This window comes from Camellia sinensis, chromosome 5, assembly GCF_055761805.1.
Source record: "Camellia sinensis isolate YWXY chromosome 5, ASM5576180v1, whole genome shotgun sequence".
In the NCBI taxonomy this organism is placed as follows: Eukaryota; Viridiplantae; Streptophyta; class Magnoliopsida; order Ericales; family Theaceae; genus Camellia; species Camellia sinensis.
Genome location: NC_138965.1, coordinates 83669537 through 83685197, shown reverse-complemented (window position 1 = coordinate 83685197; position 15661 = coordinate 83669537). Strand labels below are relative to the sequence as shown.

At 35.1% G+C, this 15661-nt stretch overlaps 1 protein-coding gene across 1 annotated transcript in view; it reads left to right on the top strand.

The window, feature by feature from the left end:
- Positions 1–14863, top strand: part of GSL03 (glucan synthase-like 3) — a 65262-nt gene extending 50399 nt beyond the window's left edge. Inside the window, exons 30-43 of the mRNA XM_082869174.1 lie at positions 2857–2966; positions 3073–3198; positions 3298–3366; positions 3461–3650; positions 3736–3889; positions 5622–5741; positions 5827–5942; positions 6063–6146; positions 8354–8466; positions 8576–8805; positions 8889–9686; positions 9789–9839; positions 13952–14137; positions 14262–14863. Coding sequence (XP_082725300.1) covers positions 2857–2966; positions 3073–3198; positions 3298–3366; positions 3461–3650; positions 3736–3889; positions 5622–5741; positions 5827–5942; positions 6063–6146; positions 8354–8466; positions 8576–8805; positions 8889–9686; positions 9789–9839; positions 13952–14137; positions 14262–14510 — 2596 coding nt within the window. The 3' untranslated portion in view covers positions 14511–14863. The remainder of the gene's footprint in view (positions 1–2856; positions 2967–3072; positions 3199–3297; positions 3367–3460; positions 3651–3735; positions 3890–5621; positions 5742–5826; positions 5943–6062; positions 6147–8353; positions 8467–8575; positions 8806–8888; positions 9687–9788; positions 9840–13951; positions 14138–14261) is intronic.
- Positions 14864–15661: the final 798 nt, after the last annotated feature.

The following is a 15661-nucleotide window of genomic DNA, read 5'->3' as shown; positions in this document are numbered from 1 at the left end:
CTGACACATCAATTTCCAAAAACTATAGGGGACACATGTTTGAGACACATTAATAATTTATATTTTTATAAATTTATTTTATATTCAAAATATATGAATAGTTTATTTGAATAAAAAGAAAACATAACACTAATTAATATTAAAATTAAACATCAAAATATCATTCACATAACAATTATTACAATCTAAAGAATGCAAAACAATTTTAGAATATAGAAATACACATGATGTATTCATCATTCATCTTATAAGTGTTTCAAAACATATTAGGGTAAATTACAAATACACCTTCTGAGGTTTGTTTAAAATACGAGTTGCCTTTGGAAAATTACAAATCATTGTCAGATTTTTTTATTTATTTAACAGAATTAATTGAAAGAATGAAATTCCTAACTGTTTTTCTATACGATAATAAAATTGCTTGAATTATTAATTGAAATAAATTTATGACATCATTAAAAATTGTTAATTGACTTGATGATTTATTAATAGAAGGGGCTATTTTTCATGAAATTAGTAACTTCAAGGGGTGGAATGTAATTTCTAAAACCACAATGGGCAATTTTTATTTTAAGAATACCTCAAGGGGTGTATTTGTAATTTACCCAATATAACATATTAAAGTGAATAAGTTGCATTCAGATAGTTCAAGAAGTGTCACCAAAGTGTCCGAGAAGTGCTTGTAAAGTGTCTGATATTATGAATTTACATTTTTAATTAAGACACATTGAAGAAGTGCTGGACACGCTTCTTAAGAGTGTTCACAGAGTGTCAGAGTTAATTAAGACACGTTAAAGAAGTGTCGGATTAAGAGTGTCCGTAGAGTGTCGTGTCCGTAGAGTGTCTGTGCTTCTTAGAATATGGGACACATGTATGACACATTAAGGATACATTAATCGATTAAATTCTAAAGAATTAAGGTACTATTATTTCGAAGTTTACTTATTATGTAAGAAATAAGAAAAAGTATTGAAAAACTATTATGGTATTTATTCTAATAATTATATTCCAATACTACACAAAAAGTATTACAATCTCAATTCCATAATAGTTTGGATACTTGATCTAGAGTTTTCGAAAGGATCTGATACTCATCAAAATTAAAGAAAATTAATATCAAGTATTAGATACGTTTATCTGAGGAGTATTAGTATTTGATACTAGTACGATATGGATGTGACTCCCTTCTAGAATCTCGGTACTTGGCCTAGCTACCTTTCCATTGTACAACTCAAACTCTACTTTGTTCTTCAAAAGATGTGGCAGACTGGACGAAAGGAAAGTACATAAATTGATATTTGTCGACTTGTTTTTGGTTATTAAACACTTCATAGGTACCTTATTTGTTTATTTTTGTTTTTCTTTAAACTCGAAGGATGTCTCATTGTACTCTTACTTACCTTTATATCTTTATCAAAAAAGTCTATCAATTTTTTTTTTTTTTTTTTTTTCATTTGTGAGAAATTGTAAATGTTTTTAGAGATGAATGTTCATTCTTCAGGTGACAAAACAAGAAAGCTTTTGTAATGTCCACTAAAACATCAATTTAGACTACCTCTTAAGGTTTCAAATTATGACCTAGGTCAAGAGATGGTTGTATGATTTACGACAATGAAGATTGAAGACATATAATAGACAAGAATAATGAATTCCTGTAATTTAAAACCAACAATGAGTATTAATTCAAGAGGGCAGAGGGAAAATCTTAATCATGCATTTATTTTAACCTTTTGCTCAAAAGGAAATCTTGTTGGAAAAAATTGGCCCAATACCTTGAGCTCAATCGTGACAGATGGATGTAATGACCCAATAGCTTGTTCAGATCACACCCTCAAAATCTATGTAAAACGGGCTTTGCCCTCTTTTGTGGATAATACTTAGGTCTTTTACTTCTCTTTTTTATGCCTATTATGGTATTAGCACCCTCATGCTTTAGAGATTCCCACTAATTGGATCTAAAATGTCATATTGGTACATTGGCATTTTGACAATGTATCAATGTTCTTTGCCTAGTAAAATCTCAAAACATTTTTTAGTTTTCTCATTGCATGTACAGAAATACCTGGACACTTAATGTTTCACTGTTGCTTATAATTTCGTCGTGTTTAAAGCACTCTTGCTGCCTAGCAGTTTCCTAGTTGCTAATCTGCTAGTGCTAAGATAGGCTGAACTTGTGAAAACTTTTACCTATAATGGACTGCAGAATCATACAAAAATCAGTAATTAGAGAGAAATCTTCTCACTGAAAAAGGACAAAAAGGATGGGGTCCATCGGCTGGCAGTGGCATCCTTAGCATTGTTAGTAAAACCATAACTCTAGGCGGAAGTTGAATTAAATTGCATCTTAGAAAAGTCAAACATGAGGACAATGTAACAACGATTGACAGGGAGTCATTCCATTTTGAAGTTTTGTAAGTAACAGTCGATGATGGAATCTAGCCAACTCTGGCAAATGATTTTATTTTATACTTATATTTTATGATTTATTTATTTATTTATTGTATGTCAAGCAATCTCCCCAAAGGCCTGTTGGGCCCACCATTGCAAAGTAAACACTGGATACTTGCAATCACCTACCAATCACATATATCAATTAAGCCCGAAAGGCACCGACAAGAGATGCCTGAGTTTACAGCTCGCCCCAGAGTTCACCTCCTTAGGCCTAGCTTTTTAGTAGTGGGATTTTGATTAGCATGCATAATAATGTGTTTGCGTAGATGGGAGGAAGGATTCTTTTGTTCTTTAGTTTGGCTTATTTTTTTCATTTTTCTTTTTCTCTTGTTTATTTATTTTACTTCTCTTGGGTAAATCTTAAGTATCACATACCAATTTACATACTTGTAATTTTTCTTATAGTGTCCTAACTCCGTACTTTAATGAGGATGTCCTTTTTTCCATGAATCACCTGGAAAAGCAAAATGAAGATGGTGTATCTATCCTATTCTACTTGCAAAAAATTTTTCCAGGTTGGGCTTCTTATTTGGTTGTCAACTTGTGAGCTATTATGCATTATGATATGTTTTCATCATTAAGTTTCAGTCCTTTAATTCTGAATGAAGTTGCAATATACAGATGAATGGACCAATTTTCTTGAACGGATCGAATGCGGAAGTGAGGAAGAAATAAAAGGAAATCCAGAACTGGAAGAAAAACTTTGTCTATGGGCCTCATATAGAGGCCAGACATTGACCAAAACTGGTATAAGATTTATTTTTACTTCAAAATCTTTGCAGATTATTTATTCCTTCAGATGATAAGTTTTCTACTCATGTTCTAACTCCATGTTTGACAAATAAGTACGAGGCATGATGTACTTTCGGCAGGCCTTTGAACTTCAGGCTTTCCTTGATATGGCAAAGGACGAAGGTACTTACTGAAAGAATTGTGATATATCTTTAATCATTTGTATGGTAATTAAAATTTCATTGCTATTTGTGTGTATGTTGCTGCTTTTCTGCAGAGTTGATGAAAGGATATAAGGCTGCTGCATCAAATACTGAGGAACTACTAAGGGATGACAGGTCATTGTTGGCACAATGTCAAGCAGTAGCTGATATGAAGTTCACATATGTCGTGTCATGCCAGCAATATGGCGTTCAGAAACGATCTGGTGATGCCCGTGCCCAAGGCATTTTGAGGCTTATGACAACGTATGTCTCTAAAATTGTGTTACTTGTTTTGTTTATTGCTATAGTATAGAATTGTGGTATCCATCTCCCTAATTTCTTGTGGCAGGTATCCATCTCTTCGCGTAGCTTATGTCGATGAGGTAGAAGAAACTAGCAAAGATAAAACCAAAAAGACGGTTGAGAAGGTTTATTATTCAGCTCTTGTGAAGGCAGTACCAAAGTCTGTTGACTCATCTGAGCCAGGTCAAAGCCTAGACCAGGTACGAGAGATGCACACATTGAACTGAGCCAATCTAAATTTAATTGCATGAATCACCTCCTGAGGGTGATGTTTCTGCCCTAGAACCGTGTGATCTGCGGTTCGGGGTAAGAATTTTATGAGAACTGATTTCCTGTTGAGATACAATCACAGTTCCAACTGGAGTGGAGGAAGCTATTATACATATGAATCTCAGAGAAAGAAAAGTAGAGCTACTAAGGCAAAAGAAAATATGTTGAGAAATAATATTTATCTTAGATTTTGGTTTTCCTATTAAGAATTAAACTATGAAGATTTTTTTTATTATAAATCTTTCAATTTGGGTTCTAAGAGGGCTGAGGAATAAAAATATATGTTATATGTGGTGAATTGTTACTGTTATAATGAGAATTTAATAAGCTAATGTCTAATAATTTAAGTGGTATCACAATTTAGTTTTAAAGAAAAGAAAAAGAAAATCTTCCAATATATTATATATTTTACAATATATTATATATTTTGTATATAAATTAAACATAAATGTTCCCCTAGGCACTCCCAACCTTAGAGACTCTTCTATTTGACCTCGCTCCAAAGCTTACAATATATTATTTTGCATATGAAAAACAAAACTTTTTTTTACAATATATATATTTTGTATGTAAGATCCAAAGTCTTAAAAGGCTTTATTGAGGCTCGCCTCGAGGAAAGGCTAAGTTAACAAGCATCAAGGCTTTGATTTTTAGGCTATACTTTCGAAAGGCTTACGCATCACAATATGAGATATGTGCCTTAGGTGTGCCTTGTACGCCTTTTGTGCACAAGCATGTGAGGAGTACACATATCTTGTTAAAACTTAGTCTAGTAGATGGCTTAAACATAAAAAATAAAAAAATTATAAAAGCTTCCTTTGAAACTATATGCCACATATAATAACCATTGAGGAAAAAAACAAAGTTAGGTCTCACATGAGAAGCTCGATCACTAAAGCTTAGATTGTCAATTCCCTTTCAATGAGGGCAAGCTTCTCCTTGCTGTGAAATGTTTGACACCACAAGGAGAAAAAGTATTTACACTTCTATATTTATGTTTTTATACTTTTTACTATTTAAAAATATTTAATTTATTTACTATATATAAAAGTTCAAAATTCAAAATGCTTATGCCTTGAAGCCTTAAGGCTTACTCCTTGCCTTATGAGAGATAAATTGCCTCGTGTTACGCATTCACCTTTAAAAACTTTGGTAAGATGATAAGATCTAAATATTTTAGGTAGTTCAAACTCGAACATGGGATGAATCTCTAAAATGCATTTTTTTTGTTTTTGTTTTTTTTTGTCTTTTCCCAGCATTGGTTGAAACATAATGGGATTTTGTAAGCTGGCTTACCTAGATGTCTTGCTTTTTGGAAGTTAATTGGGATCATATGATATTTCTACTTGGTTGTTAGGGTTCACCAAGGATTTTTGAATTTTAAGTAGATTACATTACTGTTTCAATTTTGAGCTTGAAATGGTGGCAACATATAGAAAGACATGCATTTCGAACACCCGCATTTTCTTGTGGTGCATTTTATTGTCATTGTCACTGACAACAGTGTAAAAGTCCCATTCTTTTCTTTGCTTTGTAGTTGTGAGATTGCAATCTATTATATACTGATCTATGTAAAATTTATCAGTGAACTGTCACCGTTTTTATGTTACTTGGCATTACATTATTATGATTTGTGACAGTTGTTCAAATTTCCTCATTCAGGTAATCTATCGGATAAAACTTCCAGGACCTGCTATATTGGGTGAAGGAAAACCAGAAAATCAAAATCATGCCATAATATTCACACGTGGAGAAGGCTTGCAAACGATAGATATGAACCAGGTACTATCTTAAATATATCTGTGTATAAATAATGGAAATGATGATCTCTATGCCTGAAGTAAGATCATTAAATGCTCATTAATAGGATAACTACATGGAAGAAGCCTTTAAAATGAGGAACTTGTTGCAAGAATTTCTTACAAAGCAAGGAGTGAGGAATCCAACAATACTAGGACTTAGAGAGCATATATTCACTGGCAGGTATACAGATTTTTGTTGTAGATCTGGTATTAAACTCTAGTTGCTACACATGCACAGATATTACTAAGTACATTCTGTGGTTCATCACAATCAATTTTTTGTGTGTTTTGATTTGTGCAGTGTTTCTTCTCTTGCATGGTTCATGTCAATTCAAGAGAATAGCTTTGTAACAATTGGACAGAGATTGTTGGCTAATCCCTTGAAGTAAGATTTTAAGTTTGACCTGCTATATATCCGCATTGATATGGTTGTATTTTGCATTCAGACAGGTTCTAGGTGTGTGCCCCTGGGGATAATTTGTTGGTTATGTACGAATTCTTATCATAGTTCGAGGTTTCTTTATGTGAGATAATGATGCAAGTAGATATGAGTAGTTAGTTGTTATGTTAGTTGGGTGTTGTGTTAGTTGCCTATAAATAGGGGTGCAGCGACCTCCTAACTAGCTTTTGATCATTTTTGATATTGTATATCCAGAGCTCTGCCTTTGAATCCTATTGGGCATTTTCTCTCTAAGATTTCTTCTCTCTTTGGACTCTTGATTCCATATCAGAGCACAAGATCTAGATTCTCTGTCCCTATTTTGATGCATCATTTGTGGATTGAAGAAGAGATTTCATTCAGTTCATAGTTTGCAGTCTTCAGCAACCCTAACTTGCAATTGAAACTCATGAATGTACCTCAACATTCTAGTTGCAAGCCTCTGTGGTGACTTCGAAACATCTCAAATTTGTTGATTCTGTAGTTGAAGATGTAAGAACTCATAATTGAAGTTTGTCTTGATCGGGGCGAACATCGCAATCAATCTTTGACGAACCCTAGCTGAATGTTTGTGACTGAGATCAAAACCCTAGCTTCTGCGATTTGGAGTTGAAAGCGAATTGCGATTTTAGTTCTATAATTGGTAAGGTATCACAAACGATGTTGACTAGTACTGTGCTGTGAGTCGATATTTCGTTTCAGAATCTGATTTCGAGTCTCACTTTCTGACTTCGATCTGCACATTACAGCTGAGTTCATGTTGTTCGATGGAACACCCAACCAAAGTGTTGTGAGTGTATTGACTTAGCTGGAAGTCGTACGAGTTTTGTGATTTTTCTAATGTCTTGACTTGGTGCTTTGATTTGATATGAGTTGACTTCATTGACTTTAGTTCAGTTCTGTTGACTACTCTGCTTTATGCTCGAGTTCTGTTGTCTTCCAATTCTTGTTAATTGAATTGAGTTTGAATGACTGCTTTGAACTGACTGGTTTGAGTGCTATCGAGTTGACTAGTTCAGTTCTCTTTTCATGAGATTTCGGTGCTGTTTGTGCTGTAGCTGGAAATCACAACTGCTGTAAAAGCAGTGTCTTTTAAACCATTCTTCATCGATTCTGCACTAGAGTTGCTGTGGCTCAACGAGGTAGAAGTAGATGAGGTAGGGCATTTGCTGTGAATTTGGGTGAAGCCGCTGAAACGAATCCTCTGATTGATGGGCAACAAGCAACAATCAGCGGTGGTATTGAAGATGGATGGTTGTGAATCAACGGATCAAAGTGTGGCTCTGATACCAAATTATGAACGACTATTAAGAATTTGTTTCAATTAATCCCAGAACCAGAAAACAAAAAATATCAAGAAGAATAAGAATAGAGGAATAAGAACAAAAGAACCACAACCCTAATCACAGAAGACAACCTACTTAATATTCTTAATGCCAAAACTAATTTTTTTTTATACATAATGGCTATTTATAAGCATTCATGAAACCCTAATTAAACATTTAATAGTGTTAAAATTGCATGTTAATCCAAAACCCCAAGGGTTGGCCTAGTGGCAAGGCCTTGGGTTTTGGGGGTGTGCTCCCTCCAAGGTTCAAGGATCGAAACCTCTTAGGTGCTAACAATTCCTTGGGGCCATCGGACTGGGAAAAACCCTTGAATTAACGGTGATGCACTTGGGGGAAACTCTTTACCGAGGGCTTGTGCACCCCTGGGGATTAGTTGGCCTTTGATCCAGACACTTCAGTGGCAATCCAAAAAAAAAAAATTTTTTTTTTTTTTTTTGCATTTTAATCCACAAGGGGGTATAGTGGATTTTGCCCAAAAATTAACTATGTATTATTTCTCAAGCAAATGATGATGAATGATGGTATCTAATTATTAGTTCAAGGTAAAATACGGCATGAGATTGAATAGAATGACACAACACGAGAAATGAGTGACTCGAAGTTATTCACATGAATGTTGGTCATATAACTTATGTTTTCTAGAAGACAACATTCAAAATGTAGTCATTTTTCTTGTTTTCATTAAGGTCATACCGTTTCTCACTCATTGTTGAGTTGGGTTCTTATATATTGTGGTTATTTACTTTGTTCATTGATGTTTGATGCGCTAAATGTTCATAACATTCTCTTTCTGTGCTCATTTAGGGTTCGCTTCCACTATGGGCATCCAGATGTGTTTGATAGACTCTTTCACCTGACCAGAGGGGGTGTCAGCAAAGCTTCCAAAACCATCAACCTAAGTGAAGACATATTTGCAGGCATTGTCATTGCTTTAGGACTTTTTCCCTTCACTTTCTCTTTTATTTTATTTTATGAACATGGTTTCAGCTTCATCATGCATATTTTCTGTACTTCCATGATGTGCAGGTTTCAATTCTACGCTACGTGGAGGCAATGTTACTCATCATGAATACATGCAAGTTGGTAAAGGAAGGGATGTGGGCCTTAACCAGATATCGATGTTTGAGGCAAAGATAGCCAATGGCAATGGTGAACAGACGATGAGTCGTGACATATATAGACTTGGCCACCGGTTTGATTTCTTCCGAATGTTGTCGTGTTATTTCACAACTGTGGGTTTCTATTTCAGCACCTTGGTATGATATGAACCATGCTTTCTTTACTCCATATTTTTATGATCTCTTATAATTGTCTGATCAGTAAGGTTCTTCTTTGGCAGCTATCTGTGCTTACAATCTATGTATTTCTCTACGGTCGCCTTTATCTAGTTCTCAGTGGGCTTGAAGAAGGATTGAGTACGGTACCAGCTATTCGGGACAACAAGGCCCTCCAAGCAGCTCTTGCTTCTCAGTCTATTGTGCAAATTGGATTCTTGATGGCATTGCCTATGATGATGGAAATAGGGCTTGAGAAGGGTTTCCGGAATGCATTGAGTGATTTTGTACTGATGCAACTACAGTTGGCTTCTGTATTTTTTACATTTTCTCTTGGAACAAAGACCCATTACTATGGAAGAACTTTGCTTCATGGTGGTGCACAATACAGAGGTACAGGTCGTGGCTTCGTTGTGTTCCACGCGAAGTTCGCTGAGAACTATAGGCTGTACTCCCGGAGTCACTTTGTCAAGGGAATTGAATTGATGATTTTACTTATTGTGTACGAAATTTTTGGTCAATCTTATAGAGGTGCAGTTCCATACATACTGATTACTATATCAATGTGGTTCATGGTGGGGACATGGCTTTTTGCTCCCTTTCTCTTCAATCCCTCGGGGTTTGAGTGGCAAAAAATTGTTGATGACTGGACAGATTGGAATAAGTGGATAAACAACCGTGGAGGAATTGGTGTGCATCCTGAAAAGAGTTGGGAATCATGGTGGGAAACAGAACAAGAGCATCTTCGTAATTCTGGGATGCGTGGTATCATTTGTGAGATTTTGTTGTCTATGCGCTTTTTCATCTATCAGTATGGACTTGTATATCACCTGAGCCTTACAAGGAAAACCCAAAATGTTCTGGTATTTTCTTCTCCTCATTTTACTTTAATGTGTATTTGAAAAAATTCATTCTTGTAGACGTAATTGGCAATTAAATTGACTTAATTTTCAATGGGTCTACAGGTTTATGGTCTATCATGGGTTGTGATCTTGGTAATATTGTTTGTGATGAAGGTGAGTTTTGAAATTCTTCATTCATTTAGTTTTATTTTAGAATTGAGTTTTTCTTGTTTGAGAAAATCTTTAATATTTCTTCTCTTAATATCACATTTGAGGCTATCGACTAGGTTTACGTTGTGAAAGAAAGAGGCATCTTGTTATTTCTTATGCCTCTTGTCGGTGCTTTCAAAAATAAACATAAAATAACAGTGCCTTTAATCTCCTTATAACTATACTTGTGTGCATACTTGTATATGTCATGTAATATGTCAGGCTGTGTGAAGGTATTTTTGTACTCTGCACTATTTTAGCATAAATACAAGTGATAGCGGAGAGAAACCTATGTGTGACTCTCATTCTTTCCTCTCACTCCTACATTTCTTTCTGTTAGCAATTTAACTTGGTAGCAAAGCTTAATTTGGTATAATAATTTTTTTCTGAAAATCTTAGATCTTGCCTTATTCCAAGTTGTTTGTTTCTTGAATTTGCTACTATGCCAACTGGAGGTATTGAAGCATCACCTAGCTATGGCGTGACCCTTGATTGGATGGAAGCCCATTTATCGGCTTTGGAAGTCTAGGATGACACCCGTGGGTCCATTGCATGGACCAAAGACTTTTTGGTGGCACGAGTGTAATTGGTAGATTTATTATTAGGATTTTAGTAGAATTTAAAAAATTACTGTTAGGATTTCTGATCCTTCCTCTGAGTCTTTAGGTAATGATTATCTTGTTGTTACCCCTATAAGCGGCAATCTTGATGTTGATGATTCTAATCTTCCTAGTGCTCTTGGAAAGGGTGTTAGAACTTGCAAATGACATCCTATATTTAACTTTATTACATATAGTTCCTTATCTCTGTCATATTGTTGTACCTTAATTTCGTCCTTGGCTTTTTTTTTTGGTGCTTATTCTGTAAGGTTGGAAGGAAGCTCTCACTTACTCTAAATGGAAAGAAGTTATGGTAGAAGAGATGAGTGCTCTGGGAAAGAATGACATTTGCGAGTTAGTTTATCTTTCAGCTGGGAAAAGACCAGTGGGTAGTAAATGGGTGCTGTGTTGAGGATTAGATACAGGCAAAGTCATGCAGATCGTGCTATCTTCTTTAGATGAGTTAGTGATAAGATCACTGTTATTGTATATGTGGATGACATAGATTTTATATGTGGAGGAAGTGTCCCAACTCAAAGCACTTTTAGCCAATTAGTTCAAAATAACTTCGGTTTATTGAGATATTTTCTTGGGATTGAGGTGGTCAAATCTGACGAGCATCTGTATCTAGAGGAAGTGCGTTTTAGATTCGTTTAGGAGACATGTATGTTGGGTTATAGACCAGTAGATTTGCCTATTGAGGCTAATCATCAACTTAGTACTGGTGGCGTGATTCCGTGGAAAAGGAAATGTACCAAAGACTTGTAATGAACTGATACATCTCTCATAACCAGATTATTGCACATGTAGTGCAAGTTGTCAACCAATTTATCCATGATGTTCCTCACACAATTTACCTTGACGCTATTTATCATATTTTGAAAACCTCAAGTCAGCTATAGGGAAACTTGAAAGGAATCTTGTTGTCCAAACTTAGTCTCGTGAGGTTGGAGATTTTTACTGATACTGACTAGGTTGGTTTAGTTGATGACATACAATCTACTTCAAGCTACTCCCCATTTTTAAGATGGAATCTAGTTATGAGGCAAAGCAAGAAACATTCAGTGGTGGTTAGATATAGTGCGAAGACAGTACAAGGCTATGACTCATTTAGTTTGTGAGCTTATATGGCTTCAAGTTTACTGGGCGATTTGGTATATGTGATGATAGATGTATGAAATTGTATTGTGACAATAAGGCCACCTTCAATATTACCTGCAATTCAATTAAGCATGACAAGTCGAGCACATTGAGGTTGAAATCAAGAAATAGTTGCTTAAGGGTTTAGTTTGTATGCCCTTTGTGAGATCAGAAGATCAGTTGGCTGACATATTCAATAAAGGCTTAATCTCATTATTTTCAAGTTGGGCGTGAGAGATCTATTCATCAACTTGAGTGAGTGTAATATGTCCTGTTGTGTAATGGTATTTTTTGTTATTTGGACTATTGAAGTATAAAATACAAGTGATAAGGGAGAGAAAAATAAGTGTGACTTTCATTCATTCTCTCATTTTCTCTCCTTCCTTTTCCTTGTACTTTCTCCTCTCTCCTTGCCATTCTAACTGTACATTGTCCTCTCTCCTAGCAATTCTACCTGTATATCATCAAATTGGAATAGGCAGGGGAAGTTTCTTCCAGGGGAATGGCAAGTTTTGGACAGGCTCATATTGATTGGGTATGTTCCATCCATAAGCTACTTTCTAGAAGGTCTACAAGGTAGTTATGCTTCTTCTCTTATCAGAAAGACCGTACTCTTTTTTGGTAAGATGGCACAGATAGGAGAATTGGTCAGGTTGAAAGCGTGGTTGCATGTGACTAAGTCGAGAGTGAGGCGAAGAGATTCTCAACTTTCACTTTGATTTTTGACTTGAGCTTCCACTACAAAATCTGATATTTTTGAGGTTGGAATAAGTACTTTGGCCCATAGGGTCAGGCTATACTAAGCTTTTGAGCCCATGTATTTTTCGGGTTGGGCTTGTGATGAGGAATTCTAGACTGGCCCCATCCAATCTGCCCATTTATGAAATATTAGTTTTAATTTTTATAATATTTATTTATATAATAAACTAGGAACTAAAAAAAGCAAGAAAAATATATATGTGCTTCTTTTATGGCTTAAATTCAGATATTTTTTGAAAGACCCAATATTATTTACAAATGAATTCTATTTGGGTTTTAGAAGCTTTTTGGGGTCAGGCTTGGATGACTATATTAAGCCTAATGTCGGGCTGAGATTGGCTTGAGATGCCACGTGTTGTTACTATATGAAGTGCAACTTCCTGGCCTAGTCGATACCTACCCATACTATCAGCAGAGGATTTGTTGAAACAATAAGAGCTACATTACATGGATTCTTTGTTTTTTGTGAGGTACCCGTGTTGACATGGGTACGGGTGCGGGATACGGCTCTTTATAAATGGATACAGTAGAAGAAACAAAAGAGGAGAGAGCAAGGAAAGAACTTGGTTTCGAAAGGGTGAAGACATCGATCCCTCTGTCACCGACTTCGATCCCTCTCGTTGCGTCCTTCGATTTTGTCTGTCTTTGTCGACTTCGACTTCGACTTCGTCTAGTGCCCTTCGACTTCGACGTCGTCTTCGTCTTCGACGAGCACAACCGTAAGCCCCCCCTCCCCCTCTCTCTCTCTCTCTCTCGCTCTTGCTCTCTTTCTCTCCCATCCCACTGACATCAATCTGCCTTTTGATCTGCCTTATTCTTTATGTTCCATCACTCTATTTTATTATTTTTATAATTTTTTTTTTAAAAAAAAATTGGGCTGAACCAAATAGATAAACTAAAAATTTGGGCCTACTAAAATTTTGGGCAACAAATCTTATAATGTCATGGGCTGTTATGTGGTTAATTTATATATTTGGTCCATAAATTATATATAAAAAGATTATTGAATCAACTTTTAAGAAATAATATATATAAAAATATAAAACAATAAAAAATTAGAACATATGTTTATATAAAATATATATTTAAGAAACAATTATTTGACGGTACCCCATATCCGTATTCAAATTTGGATTCGTATCCACGTATCCTTCATTTTTAGTTTTGAGGTGTCTGACCTTTAAATATGCACCCGCACCCGATACTCGCTCCCAAGTCAGTGTAATGTAGAATAAGAGTGGTTTTCACGACGAGTTTGGTTAGACACATTATGTGCTGCATGTTTGTATTAGGACTTACTGAGTTTCTAGATTGCTGTTTTGAGATTTTTTTTCTTCATCATGTATTTACTTAATTTGCTTTGCTATGTAAAACAGTCTTAACCACTGGGTTTTTGTTGTTATTTCAGAATTCATAAGCTTACGTTATTTATGTCTTGTCCAAATATCATCATCGCACATGTATTATAACTTTTATTATATTGCAATTCTCTGATTTGGTTTGCATGAGCCTTCATAATTTTAATTAATTATAATACATAAATGCATGCTTTTCTTCAATCCCCGTCAAATTTTGCAGGCTGTGTCTGTTGGAAGGAGAAAATTTAGTGCAGACTTCCAGCTTGTGTTTAGATTGATCAAAGGCCTAATCTTCATGACATTTGTCGCTTCTGTTATTCTTTTGATAGTACTTCCCCATATGACATTTAGGGATGTCATAGTATGCATTCTTGCTTTCTTGCCAACTGGATGGGGTTTGCTTCTGGTGAGTTAATGCCCCTGTTTTATAATATTGCTCCTTTGATTTCAGTATTGCACAAATTTCTGTGGACATTCTTGTAATTATATATATAATTTATGTTTTTAACTTATTTTTTCTTTCTTGGAAGATTGCACAAGCTTTGAAGCCTGTGGTTAAACATACTGGAATCTGGTCATCTGTTCGGACACTTGCTCGTGGTTATGAAATAATCATGGGTTTGCTTCTTTTTACTCCTGTTGCATTCTTGGCTTGGTTCCCGTTTGTGTCAGAATTCCAAACTCGGATGTTGTTCAATCAAGCGTTTAGCAGAGGTCTACAGATCTCACGTATTCTTGGTGGACAGAGTAAGGACCGCTCCTCCAAAAACAAAGAGTAAGTATAAGTATGTATCTCCGTACCATTTCCTCTATCCTTGGGAACTACATTCCTTGGGATTACCTCCATAGGTGTTTTGTATAGTCCATTCTACACACGACATGATATGCAGGTTTTGTTGTAAATATAGATTGGATATAGAAACGTGTAAGGCATGCTAGCTATATAATGTTACTGGCATGTATAGAGATGTTATTATATCTTCTAGGTGAATCAGAAGGTTAGATAATTGAGCATATGGAGAGATGGACATCTATCATTACTCTGTTTGTAGATGCTATATTGCCCCTAATGCCATTTTTGAGAGTTGCATTACTAAGGACATTAATACTAAGACGTACTTTGTTGTCCTTATGAGAGATCACATCTGCAATATGGATAGATCATGGAATTGTTGGAGAAAATTATTTGGTGCTCCTGAGGGAAGACTTGTTTTCTATTAGTTAAAAAGTGAGACCTATCATTTTTACGTTGATTTTTAAAAGATAATAGGAGTGTTACAACGGAAGTGGTGTGGAGTATTGTTCTAACGTCACCAAGTAATTTGTCGAATTTTAAAGGGACTGCATACCATACTGCAAAAAATGGATGATACTCTTTTTTTTTGGTTTTTTTTTTTTTTTTCAATCGATAGGAGAGTAATTAAAAATATGACAAATATTTATATCATCAAATATACAATTAGCCTACAATAGTTAGAAAGCCAACAAAGCTTACAACAACTAATAGGTTAAGTCCACCAAGTCAACCTCAACAATCATTACTAACTAAATACAACTCTCATAATAGGAAGAAATAAACACCATTACAAAATGTATAGAACTCTTCTTTATAAAAATTGAACTTAAGACTTTACACCACAAAAGGTTTTACACAATTATTAGGCTAAATGCTCTGATCAAAATAAATGATTCCATAGAAAATTATGAAAAATGAAATTTAAAGGAATAGTATTAGGCAATATGAAACTTGGTGGTGTTTTGAAAAGTTGGTAAAAAGTTGATTTTTTGACTTTTTTGGTGGCTTTTTTGGCAAAAAGACGGGTTCTTTTGGGTAAAAAAGCTGGTTTTTTTTGTCTAAAAAGTAAAAAAACTGGCTTTTTTACCAAATGTTGCCAAAATGGCCCTGGTTTAATTAATTTCTATGCATTGT